At 36.1% G+C, this 13,185-nt stretch overlaps 1 protein-coding gene across 1 annotated transcript; it reads left to right on the top strand.

Annotated features, from left to right (window-relative positions):
• The first annotated feature begins 808 nt into the window (after positions 1-808).
• LOC105163013 (nuclear pore complex protein) lies at positions 809-12,399 on the top strand. The gene is made up of 24 exons (XM_011081215.3): positions 809-1,023; positions 1,609-1,934; positions 2,741-2,810; positions 3,284-3,399; positions 4,069-4,100; positions 4,254-4,379; positions 4,992-5,150; positions 5,431-5,523; positions 5,597-5,764; positions 6,153-6,251; positions 6,327-6,562; positions 6,645-6,702; positions 7,680-7,768; positions 7,983-8,114; positions 8,213-8,335; positions 8,751-8,849; positions 8,948-9,136; positions 9,526-9,700; positions 9,789-9,945; positions 10,123-10,325; positions 10,715-10,856; positions 11,291-11,451; positions 11,627-11,743; positions 12,159-12,399. The coding sequence occupies exons 1-24, from the start codon at positions 944-946 to the stop codon at positions 12,225-12,227; spliced, it is 3,219 nt and encodes a 1,072-aa protein (XP_011079517.1). The 5' UTR covers positions 809-943; the 3' UTR covers positions 12,228-12,399.
• Positions 12,400-13,185: the final 786 nt, after the last annotated feature.

Genomic DNA, 13,185 nt, shown 5'->3' with positions numbered 1-13,185 from the left:
GGAATTATTTTAAATGTATAATGTCCCTTTCTTTCATATTTAAATATATTTTAAATTATTTTATTTAATAATTAATTTAAATTATTTATTGATTCCAAATATATTACAATAAATTATATTTATTTATAACATATATTAATTTAATATAAAGTTACCTAAAAAGTATATAAATATTTTAAAAAATAAAATTTTGAATTTAAAAAACACAATACAAATTTTAAAAAAATTAATATCAATTGTTTTAAACTATATTATTTAAATTAAATATTAAAATTTTAAAAATTAAATTATTTCTACTTTACTTTTAAAAAATATTTTTTTTACCTTATTCCCCATTGCCAGCATATAGTGGTCAGCCACGGCACTTGGGCAACCACCATCACCCAAATCTAGTCGGCACCCCTTCCAGAAGGGGGCGGCAGGGGCAACGGAAAGGCCTCACCCCCTTTGGCGGGGCAATCTCACCGTCGCCGCCAACAAATACATATATATATATATATATATATTAAAATTCACTTTTCAAATTAAAAATATATATGCAATATAAAAGTCACTTATAATAATTATATATTATTAACTCAATTAAATTTGTATTAATTTAAATATATTTTATTTATTTAAATTACTTAAGGTTTGAATCATTCATTTTTTATCATTGAAGATCAAGTATAAAGATCAATTCAGTAAAAATTTAGCTTATCTAACAAAAGGGGAGAATATGTAACATTTTAGAAACACCTGGGATTTTTTACATTTTTTTTTTAAAACACAGGGCATTTTATGCAATTTACGCATTCTTTAAACCAGCTCTAGACTAAAGTAATCACTAAATAAAACCCTTCCCGCGCCTAAAACCCTAAATAAGGGTTTGTGCGAAAATCCAACACTTTACACCTCAGTGAATCTCAAAGGAACCTTCATTGTTGAGGTAAATTCTGCAGCTATGGAGGTGGATATGGAGACTTCTCCGAGCTATTTTGATCCCGAGGATCTTAGCAGCAGAGAGCGCTTCCGTCGATACGGGTATTTGATTTAGTAATGCAACAGCGTCTCTGAGTGCAATAGAAATAAAATCTCGAGCTTATAAGTTGTTACCAGTGATTGATTATTTAAGCTTTTATGTGGTATGGTAAGGACTTCTGATAATGCGTTTGGAAAAATTCGAAAATTCTCAGTCCCCTGCTGGGGCTTGGCCAGAATTTTTTACCCTTTTCGGTGCCACGTTATTTGGTTTCATATATGAATCACAATGCCTGGTTTCTGCTGGTTTTTCTGAATTTTTGGAGGTCCTTTTGTGGGTGAACTGCTGTATTTCATGAAGTCTCTGTAGTGGAATGTGTGAAACTAAAGAAATGGTGAACAGAGATTATGCTGATATCGTCTGAGTAATTATTGTATCTGTCTATATGCTATAATGCTTCATTTATTGATTTTTGAAGGTCATCGGTAGATTTATCCATGGTGAGCAAAAGTGTGCAAAATTTATTGATAAGCAGGAATTATGATCTAGAAGGATAATTCTTTGCAGATTATTAAACCTTCAGTCTCTTGATTTTATGGATTTTAGCTGATCAAATACTAGAATTAAAGCAAAGTTAACATGATCAGGAAACGTCATCCAGGGTCAAGCCTGTCTCCACATCATGATAATTCAGCCCCAAGATTTAGTAATGCTGCACTGTTTCTCGAAAATATAAAGAATGAGGTTGAGAGTCTTGACACAGATGTTGGGGGAACACCTTATGAATCCATTTCTAGGAGGAGAACATCCATTGAAAGTCATGGAGTGTCCAGGTTTGACAGTGCTGCTGATGCAATGCGCAGGAGGGGAAGTGAATCCCTAAAGGTCTGCAAGCAGGAAGAGCATGAGCAACTTGAAAGTGGAGATACTACTTTCTCTTTATTTGCTTCTCTGCTGGATTCTGGTCTTCAAGGTGCTTGAATGAAGATGCTTTGCCAACATTTTGACTCTTCTGCTAATCTTATGTTGGATTTCTCTGCAGATACAAATTTTTTTCTGCTTATAAGACTGAGCTTTGGATGGTTTGTGTTACTTCCTAGATCTTCTCTTTGGATATTGCTTTGGATAGAATCAATTTCAAGTCTCCAGTAGGCTGTTTGCTAGATAAGACAAGACAGATGGATGGATTCAATTGTACATTATAGATGTCAAAAATTAATTTCTCCACCTCATGAGATCTGTAATTATACTCACTCTTTGGAACTTTACCAGCTGGTCAAGCTGCTCCTGAAAGCGTAAACATGGGTATCTCATGGTTGTTTCCAGAAGAGAGCATTGTAAATATCTGGGGTGGAATAACCCTGCACTGAATCCTGAATTTCTTATATTCAGTCATATAAAACTAACCCACTATGCATAGCAATACTTGACAATGATTTGTCACATTTGTCAGCACAAAGCAACAAATGGTCTATGTTTCTACTTCATGGTCAAATTTGATTTTAGCTGTTTGGATCTGCATGTCAAGTATTTCCAATCGCTTTGTTATGAATGCACAAATTTTGGTATTCTACCACACATCTATGGTTGAGAGGCATCTGTTTTTTCTACAAAAAGTTGGGAGGCTTATGCCTGTTTCATATACCTTTTTCTGGGACATTACCTGTCTATTCTACAGGAGATGAAGTCAATACTTAAATCCAGCTTTGACACACTTCCACCCATGATCTTTGTTTATGTGAGAATCTGACTTGGAAGTTTGCTGCTCCTATACTGCAGGGTTGATGCCTATCCCTGATCTGATTCTACAATTTGAGAGTTCATGCCGGAATGTTTCAGAGTCAATTAGGTATTTACTTGAGTACTTAAGTTTCATTATTATCCATTTCTGTTTTGGAATGGGACTGTTGGGAGGAAATCCTAGGTGGTCTATAAGATCAACTTGATGATAATTGGTCCTTGCAAAAGTTGTATATTGCTATTTAGCTTATGTTGTAAGATTTCTTTTCTTATATCTGGATGCTCTTGTGCTGAAAAGAAAATAGTTGAGAACCTGCTTTATGAATAGTGTTTTCTTCCCTTCACCAAAATCCTGGACAAATTGTAGCTCATGTTGTAAACTAAGACCCACTCTCAAACTTCTCTACCTATAAAATATTTTTCTGCAAGTGCCTATATTAACTCATTCATTGTTTACCTGTATGTCCAGCTGTATTTGCTGCCTCATCTTCTCGAGAAACACTTTTAAGAATTTTCATATATCTTAATATAGTGCCAATCTGATAGTTTGGCCATGTCTTTTTTGCCATTTTTGTTGCACAGATATGGAGCCAATGAGAGGTACAGAATTGTCGAGGATAGATTGATGAGGCAGAGAGCTCGGCTCTTGCTTGACGAAGCTGCTTCCTGGTCTCTTTTGTGGTACCTTTACGGGAAAGGTAATGTAATATTACGAAAATTAATTGCTTTTACTCTTGTATCTCCTGTTTCCAAGTATTTCCTCATAAGCTGTTTGCTCTCTTTGTCATATGTGAAAGTCCTTAAATGACAATGACTTATTCTCATCAAGTTGGCACATAGGATGCATATAAATGAGTTGCATACAAACGAAATATTTAGATGAAACTAGCATGATTACATTACAGCAATTATTCCACACTATTGAAGTGTACAGCAAAAGATAATGTGTCACCTGTAATTTCTTTTTATGCAGAATTAAAGCCAGTTGTCAATCATTTCATCTATCCTGCGACTTATTCATTGTGCTCATCCATACATTTCTGTTATTTGTTTCAGTAATAAATTGTTTTCTTAAATACTGAGTCGGTTAATTTTAGATATTTGACTTTTCAGGCTCCAAAGTCCAAACTGAAGTTATTTGAGTTCAGAATATATAGAAAATTTTATGAATTTCTCCATCCTGAATAAAACATCTTGTATCACTTGTTGTTTAGTGGAGCAGCAAGACAGTAACTTATGTAGCTCGAACGGTTCATCTATCAAGTTAATTCTTTTTCTTTTTCCCCTTACATGTTGGGGCTCTTTATTATATTTACCTTTCTGAAATTTAATGTTTGAGGCTAAAGTCTTTTGTTATTTTCCTGCAGGAAATGAAGAACTCCCTGAAAATCTAATCCTGGTGATTGTCAAGCATTTATTAAATTAATTATGAATGTTTATCATCATACATAGCATGGCTGAAATTGGTTTGGATTTATTACTCATTAGTGACTTGTCCTTATCATTGACATTATCTTGAAATATCTAAGTTGAATACAATGCTCTACGACAGTTCCCAACAACTTCACATTTGGAGGCAAGCCAATTTGTTTCAGTAAATCATACAGCGCAATTATGCCTCAGGATTGTTCAATGGCTTGAAGGATTAGCGTCCAAAGCACTTGATTTGGATAATAAGGTGATGGCTGTCTCAGTATCTTTTCAGTTTTACCAGATAACCAAGAGAATGGAAGCATTCCCACTTTCCTGTTTTACATTTGTTTGCAATAACTGTGATCAATAAATTTTATTGGTGATCATTTGATTGCTCAGTATTTTCAATAGCTTAGACAGTAGCCATTGCAAGTTAATATTATGGTTTTGCTGGTATTTTTTCTGTGTTGTCGTATTGCATGTGTAATATGTTTAAGGTTGGTATAATATCCTCTGATAGGGTATGTGGATTGGTGGCCTGCCTTCTTATTGTATGTGTTTAGAAGCTAGGAGTGTGAGTGTGACTGAGGTTCCTCATGCAGAAAAATGTTTGCTTCTTACTAAGGAAATAAGGCAATTGACAAAATGTTTAACATCATCAACCAACCAAATGTAATAAGAGGGTGGGAGTATATATGCATTTTATCGCAGTATGGATTGAGCCTAAGAGCTTTTTATTGTGAGCAGTGCTTTGTTGCCACTTTGATTTTATAATGCGTAGCAAGTGTGCTAGAATTTATTTATCGTTGTATAAACTACAAATAGTCTTGACTAGAGTTATATATTCTTAGCTGCTGCTTTCATTTTTTTGTTTCAGGTCAGAGGATCTCATGTGGGCACTTACCTCCCAAGCTCTGGAGTTTGGAATCATACGCAACGGCATCTTAAAAGAGGTGGCTCAAATCTGAAGACAATTCATCACTTGGATTTTGATGCTCCAACTCGTGAAAATTCTCAGCAACTGCCTGATGACAAAGTACACCCTAAGCACAAGAAGTTTTGGCATGTGCATGAAATTTTTGATAATGGCCAATATGTAGCTTCACTTACTGTCATCCATAACTTTATAATTTCTGGTTCTTTTGATTGCTGCATGATTGATGCATGCACAACGTTTGGGTCATTTATTGCTTAAAATGACTGTTATATGCTGATATGTAGCTTGCTTTGGCTTCCTCTTACCAATTCTGTTGTAAATCAGCTAATTACTGTTTTGTTGATATCCAGTTGTACTAAAGACATATTCTTCATGACAGAAAGAAGATGAATCTCTTCTAGAAGATATATGGACTCTTCTAAGAGCTGGAAGACTAGGAGAGGCATGTAATCTTTGCAGGTCTGCCGGACAGGTATGAGGATCTGTTGAAAAGTTTGAGAGTTTTGTTACCTTCTTTCTTTATCTACAACATTTTGGTTTGTCAGCCATGGAGAGCTGCAAGCTTATGTCCCTTTGGGGGGCTCAATTTATTCCCATCTCTTGAAGCCCTTGAAAGAAATGGCAAGAACAGAATGCTTCAAGCCATTGAACTCGAAAGTGGAATCGGTCATCAATGGCGTCTTTGGAAATGGGCCTCCTACTGTGCATCCGAAGTAAGTAAAAGTTAATCAAAATAATTTCTTAGCTCGTGCATCTGATATACAGATGTGGAAGTTAAAACTGAAGCTCTTCTTCAATGTTATAGCTGCTTCTTTATTTAACATACTCTTTTTCCTTTAACCCATGGCCACCATTTTTACTGCTTGGTTCTGGCCCTGGAAAATCTGCCTTGCTTTATTTAGGCTTTAAAAATGATGCACTTAACTGTGCAAGATTGGGCATGGAGTGATGAGTGCTGAGAATCTTAGTATATTGAATGGTGGTTGCTGATTTTTAGCATATTAAGTTCTAGTTATAGAATCTGCAGATTTTTCTAACTAATGTTGTCAATGTTCTGTATTTACTAATTTGGTATTTTTCTGATTTCTCATTTTATTGAAGAAAATTGCTGAGCAAGACGGGGGAAAGTATGAAGGAGCAGTATATGCAGCCCAATGTAGCAATTTGAAGCGCCTTCTTCCAGTTTGTACTGATTGGGAGGTATTTTCAGTCTTTCAATCATGCAAATTCATTTTCTTACACTAATTATTCATACAGTCAGTTGCTCTATTTCAGTCTGCATGCTGGGCAATGTCCAAGTCATGGCTTGATGTCCAAGTTGATATTGCGGTAGCTCGCCTGCGACCTGGGGGAATGGATCAATTCAAGAGTTTTGAAGAAGCAATTGAGAGAAGTCCAGGGCAAGGAGACCTTGCTTCTCAGCCAACAAGTGGACCAGATAGTTGGCCACTTCAAGTTTTGAATCAGCAACCTAGGAATCTTTCTTCCCTTCTCCAGAAGCTTCATTCCAGGTAAGAGTGTGTCTTATTGAATGTGTTTTCTCAGTTATTCTGGACAACTCATTTTGTTATACCCATCCTGTGCATAATTTAGCGACACTGTTCATGAAGCTGTTACTCGAGCATGCAAGGAGCAGCAGAGGCAAATTGAGGTAACTATCTTTATTTAAGGGAGCTCTGTACTTTGCTTTGACAAATGCTGCTGTTGTGAATTCTCAGTACTCAAAGTCACTAACTTCTGAATGATGCTTGTTCACCGAATAAAATATTGATGGTTGCCTATACATGTGAACAATAGGGACTGAACCAATATTTTTTTCCATTATGCTTGCTAATTTACCCTAAAATTCATTGAGCACTCCCTTTTCTTGCTTTTATTGATATTCCTTTTACTTAATGTCTTAAATTTGAAAGTAAATAACCAATATTTGCTAGTGACATTTGTCAACATAAACAAAATTATTCCTTACATAATGTTGATCCTAAGCGGCATCATTTAGCTGGCCGCATAGCATCTTAAGATTTTTTATTTGACCTGTTTTTTGGTGGATGCATAAACTGATTGATGTGATATTGACCACTGCATGAACCTCATGGCTTCCAGTGTTGCTAATTTTAGTGCATAAATAGCACAGGGAAAGGTCCTAATATTTTAGAGGAAATAACTGCTTTACAACTTTGAAAACCTGGGGATTATGTAACATGGCTTAGATTGGAGAGGTAAAAGTGTTTGGAATTCTGATTTAGTTGGGATCCAATCTGTGATGATGTGGCCTCTCCTGCAGGCTGATACTGGCAGAAGCTATACTACGTATACTCTGATGTATCATCTTTTCTTGTCACTTAACTGCTGCTTCTCAGTTTATTCTGTGTTACATCTATGGATGAGATATATAATTATCCCCATGGCATGTTGTGACAGGATAGTTTGTTCTGTTGCCCTTGAAATGCTGTTGACTGTTTTAAGCATGAAAGAGTTAATTCTTGAGCTAGGTTTTCGTTTATTTTTTCTTCACTTATTGTTGTGATTCTTTTAAAAATCTAAGTGTCTTTATTCTTCAAAATCATACTCCAAATGTAGAAAAACATGCAAGTGTAGTAGAGCGTTGATGACAAAACCTTCATACAGATGAATCTTATGTTAGGAGACATACCTCACTTGCTCGACCTCATTTTTTCATGGATATCACCTTCAGCGGATGACGAGAATATCTTCAGGTATTATACACTGTTACTCATCATTTATGAACTTAGATTTTCTAGGCACAAATCATTTGTCCAGTTTATTTCTAGTTGCCTTCAGCAATTTGATATCTTCTTTGCCCACTTTGATATAGGCCATTCTGAGTTGCTAGTACACTAATTCATGCAGAATAGAATTAAGTTGATAATTCTCTGAGAATGTGGATGTATATAATTTATCAATTGTCAGGCCTCATGGCGACCCGCAGATGATGCGCTTTGGTGCACACCTAGTGCTGGTGCTTAGGTACTTACTTGCAGATCAGATGAAGGATACTTTTAGAGAGAAGATAATGACAGTTGGTGACTTTATTATTCACATGTAAGTGGATGCTTAGCTAGTGTTCCCCGCTTGGGGGTTTTCGAGATGCATATACATCATGTGTGAATTTTTGCTATCTCTTTCCTGATGTCTTCCAGGTACGCAATGTTTCTTTTCACTAAGCAGCATGAGGAGTTGGTTGGGATCTATGCTTCTCAGCTTGCTCGGCATCGTTGCATTGATCTCTTTGTCCATATGATGGAATTGAGGCTGAATAGCAGGTTTTCAGTTAGACGCACTTAGCAGTTTTTCTAGATAATCATCATAAAGTTAGTTACATCCATGTCTCCAACTAGCGTAAGCATTATTGATTTTGGTGTATTTGATAATTAACGTTCTTGAGATTATTTTATCTTTTTTCCTTTAAATATGCTCTTCCAGTGGGGGTGCATTTGCAACTCTTGTATTTCTTAAATATGCTTTTCTATTTTGATTTGGTATTTCTTGGACCAGTATATGCATTTGCAACTCTTGTATTTATGGCCCATTTGGCTTTCAGATGGATGGTTATCAATGAATTGTGTAGAATCTGTAGATATAAAAACCATAAAATCATCAGTAAATTTGTATCTTCATTCAATAGTTCCCAGAATTTAGTTGTATAATATTATTCCTTGCATGTTTTTCAATCTACAGCGTCCATGTTAGATACAAGATCTTCCTTTCAGCTGTCGAATATTTACCATTTTCTCCTGAAGATGACACAAAAGGCAGTTTTGAAGAAATAATTGAGAGGTATAATGACAATGCCATTTCAAAACATCTTTTCAATACGTTCGTGGGATATTCTCTAATAACACTGTTCTTGCATTCAAACTTTCCCCCTTTCACAGAGTTTTGTCAAGATCTAGAGAAATTGGTGCTGGAAAATATGATAAGTCATCTGATGTTGCAGAGCAACATCGTTTGCAGAGCTTACAGAAAGCTATGGTTATTCAGTGGCTCTGTTTTACACCTCCTTCCACAATAAATGATGCCAAGGCTGTTACTGGAAAACTTGTTCTCCGCGCATTGATGCATAGGTAACTAGTTTTCTCTGTTCTGTTTATCTAGGCGTTTGTTTTCTTGTATTAAACCTGAATCAGGTTATCTTTTGGTAGGATACAAATTCCTTTTATTTTCTAGTGGTTTTTAGTGAACTAAAGTTCAATAGGTTTTCCTTAACATTTTTGGCACATACTTGACACTGTGAGTTTCCTTGTTTTATTCATTTACCTAGCTTGAGTTGATCTAGGTTAGTTTTGTTGATTACTACTTTTTCCTGGCCACTTCAGGGGAGAAAATGGAAAACAGAAAATGAAAATGAAAGAAAAAAAAAGTGATCTTTCCTCTTCTTACATGATGGTTTCTTTGTATATCCTCTTCATGTTTTCATTATATTTGAGTGTTAAACCTGCTTTTATTGTTATAGCAATATACTCTTTCGGGAGTTTGCTCTTATTTCAATGTGGAGGGTGCCCGCAATACCTATTGGGGCTCACACGGTGCTTAGTTTACTTGCTGAGCCTTTGAAACAACCAACAGAAATTCTTCTTTCCACTGAGGATAATGATGTTTCCGAGAGTCTGAGAGAGTTCCAGGATTGGGTATGCCTTTGACATTCAGTGTTGATGTTAGTGAAAATATAATGACTTCTATTGCTGATTCAGTTCATTGCTTCTTGTAATTAATCAGAGTGAGTACTACTCTTGTGATGCAAAATATCGTAACTGGCTAAAAATTCAACTGACCAATGCGGAGGTGTCACCACGTGAACTCTCAGGCGAGGAAAAGCAGAGTGAAGTCACGGCAGCTGGAGAAACTCTTACATCTTCGTTGTTATTGCTAAAAAGTGAGTTATTTCATTCCACTAATAACATTGTGAAGAATATTGTGGATTGATTTAGATGTGGTTATCTTGTTCTCTCTATTAGGACTGTTAGATCTGTGTTTTTTATACAAGACATCTAAAAAACTTACTGTGGTGCTTCAAGTCTAATAATTGTTGATGCTTGTGGTCATGCTTTAGGAAAAGATAGCCCTTGGCTGGTTCCCACTCAAGATCATTTACATGAATCGGCTGAACCTGTATACTTGGAACTGCATGCTACAGCTGTTTTGTGTCTTCCTTCTGGTGAGTGTCTGTCCCCGGATGCTACGTTATGTACAACACTAACAAGTGCCCTCTACTCATCAGTAACCGAGGAAGAAGTTCTGCATCGAGAATTAATGGTAAATTTTGTAACTTTTATTTTTTAAAGAAACCATAAAAATGAATTGAGATTTCCTTCCACAGTTTTTGACCAAAGTCTGTATAATATTGCTGCCTTGTAAATGTTTCTCTGTTTAAAAAGTTATTTGCAGCTGATATGTCCTACTGTAGTTTGTAGCAAGCCAAAACATCCCACATATAATTTTCTTCTCACTTGCTGCTTGTATGTTTAGTTGATATTCACTTGTAGTATGTGAGTAATGGCTACTTATGTCTAAGTTAACTTATCTAGAGTCAATGTCATTTCAACTGCTTTATGCTGGATATTTGTCTATATTACTCTGGCATGGAAGTTTGAGTTCTTGTTTGGTCTGCTTTATAGTCGTTTTTATTATTCTCATATGTGCAGGTGAATGTTTCTATCTCATCAAGGGATAGTTCTTGCATTGAAGTTGTTCTTCGCTGCTTGGCGGTGGATGGTGATGGACTTGGACCACATGATCTCAATGATGGTGGAATTCTGGCTAGTGTCATGGCAGCTGGCTTCAAAGGTAATATCTTGCAGTAGTTTTGATCATTGTAGTATGTGTGTGCGATGTGCAATTGGTTTAATTGATCATCTAGTGGAGCATATGAGAAAAGGCTTTCGCTCTGATGTCAGGTTTGTATGTGTGAAATGAAGCCGATTCTCTCTACCTTATAGAACTTCCATCCTTTTTTGGGGATTTGAAAGGGGTCCTTCGCCGATTTATTTCTAGAGATTTTGAAGGATTCTGGCTCCCGTTATTGTTCTCTGACTTTTAGTTTACGAAAGTTGCAAAACCTTGTTGAGTAGTTGATTTGATCTTTTTAGGTTAGTATTTCAGGGTTTAGGAATACCTGCATAATGTTTCAGTCATGCTGGAAATAAATGAGATGTTTGCATTTATGTTCTGTTGTCCCTGCACCATTCCACGTGCATCACAAACGAAATTCTGTATGGCAGGGGAGCTGGTTCGATTTCAAGCAGGAGTAACAATGGAGATCTCCCGCTTAGATGCTTGGTATTCAAGCAGTGATGGTTCACTGGAAGGGCCAGCAACATATATAGTTCGGGGCCTTTGTCGCAAATGTTGCATTCCAGAAATTTTTCTTCGATGCATGCAGGTGATTCATCATAACGTCTTTGCTTAATATTTTTTCCCATAAATGCGTTTACATGCTATATCTGTTTTATATTATTCTTAAGTTATTCATTTGTTGTATTGAACCTTTTCTGTAAGAGTCAAGTGGAGCAAGTGTGCTTTTTTCCTTATCTGATGTATTTACTGACTTCGCGTAGGTCTCTGTTTCACTAATGGAGTATGGGTATCCACCAGATGTGCATCACGAGTTAATTGAACTAGTCACCTCCCCTGAAACTGATTTTCTTCATTTATTCAGCCAGCACCAATTGCAGGTAAGCTTACATCTGGTTTTTGTATATGAAACTATGGAAGACATAACAGATCATCCTTCCACTGGTAAACTCCTCCTTGAGTTTTACCAGATATCGTGCCTCCCTCATAAATCTATATTACTTAATAGCTGCAGTATCGCTTCTCTTGAAGTGGCTTCAGCTAAATATATCAATATCTACCATCATTACTGAAATTTAAATCAGCGGAAACTATTTAAAGATTGGGTGCTATAACTACAAAGGATTATTTTTTGACAGTCTCTTTCCTGTTCCGTCACTATGTTGTCAGTTTTTTTTTAATTCTAAAGCATGTTTGGTTCTATTCATAATTTTGAAAAATTACTGTTTGAGCTACTGTTAATTTTGGCGCTGACAGTTTCATCCATCTGACCAGCACTTACGTGTTCATGTGTAGGAACTCCTATTGTTTGAGAGAGACTATTCCATATATGAATTGGATCTTGAGGAGTTGCCAAGTTCTTGATTTGTAGAAAAGAGGATGTGCAAAACAATATATAGCAGTGCGCTCCTTTACATGTTTTGGCACTGCTTGTAATTTATCTCGTTTGGACGGTGCAAAACAACATTTCTAGTCACCATCACCTTCATGTTTGTTATAAAAATTGGGGAACGACGTTCTCAATGATTTGCGTTAACCTACTGCGTAATATTTTAAATTCTTCAAAGTCGCCTTGTTTTTGTATCACCCAAGTTGGCGGACATAAGATCCAGCTTTCATGGTGAATTGGTGATCTAGGTGAAAGAGGGTCCTGAGCGGACTCAGCGACTCCCATTCCATCTAGCAGAGTGCAGTTTCGAACTACAGCTCTATCTCAGACTTGCATAATTGGTTAGAAGATCATAACTATCCAAAGCATTTATCAGATTTTATCAATCATTCATTCTTTTTTTTTCATTATATCCCCTCTTGTAAAGTAAATCAATTCAAGACCACTCTTGCGATGAGATATATTCAAAGAAAAAAAGAAGATGGACAATGCACTTTCTCCTGTCATGTTATTGCTCTTTATTTCAATAAATATTATTTCATATCAGTTAAACAAAAATGAGAATATATATCTATGCAAGCACACAAAAATGTTACAAAGGACATAAATGGCACAAAGACACAATACTCGTAATGAGCATAAAATATTGCCAATCTATGGTGACATCCTGCACGAGAAAAAGATTTGTGTAGATAGAAATGACGACTTAGAAATTGAAAGAGAATGACAAATGTAGCAAGACGCAGATAACATTCGTTGGCGTAGAAGATAAAAGCAATGCCTTACTTCTTCTATGTTCAAAATGTACTCCCCCCTCCACACACACCGCACACGCACACGCACACGCACACCCTTAAATAACAGAAACTTGTGCAGGTGAATGATTAGTTCTGTACCTGATAAATAGTAAGCCACATGTAAGCACAAGCATGA

The sequence above is a fragment of the Sesamum indicum genome, linkage group LG1 (genome assembly GCF_026168435.1).
Source record: "Sesamum indicum cultivar Baizhima isolate 11 linkage group LG1, ASM2616843v1, whole genome shotgun sequence".
In the NCBI taxonomy this organism is placed as follows: Eukaryota; Viridiplantae; Streptophyta; class Magnoliopsida; order Lamiales; family Pedaliaceae; genus Sesamum; species Sesamum indicum.
The sequence above is the reverse complement of the archived record's forward strand: the minus strand, read 5'-3'. Positions and strand labels throughout refer to the sequence as shown.

Bases quoted from the DNA above. Each gene is read 5' to 3' on its own strand.
- LOC105163013 (XM_011081215.3), top strand. From the start codon at position 944: ATGGAGGTGGATATGGAGACTTCTCCGAGCTATTTTGATCCCGAGGAT. The intron at 9,137-9,525 runs GTAACTAGTTTT...TTATTGTTATAG, and splicing joins CTCCGCGCATTGATGCATAG to CAATATACTCTTTCGGGAGT. The intron at 11,452-11,626 runs GTGATTCATCAT...GACTTCGCGTAG, and splicing joins TTTTTCTTCGATGCATGCAG to GTCTCTGTTTCACTAATGGA.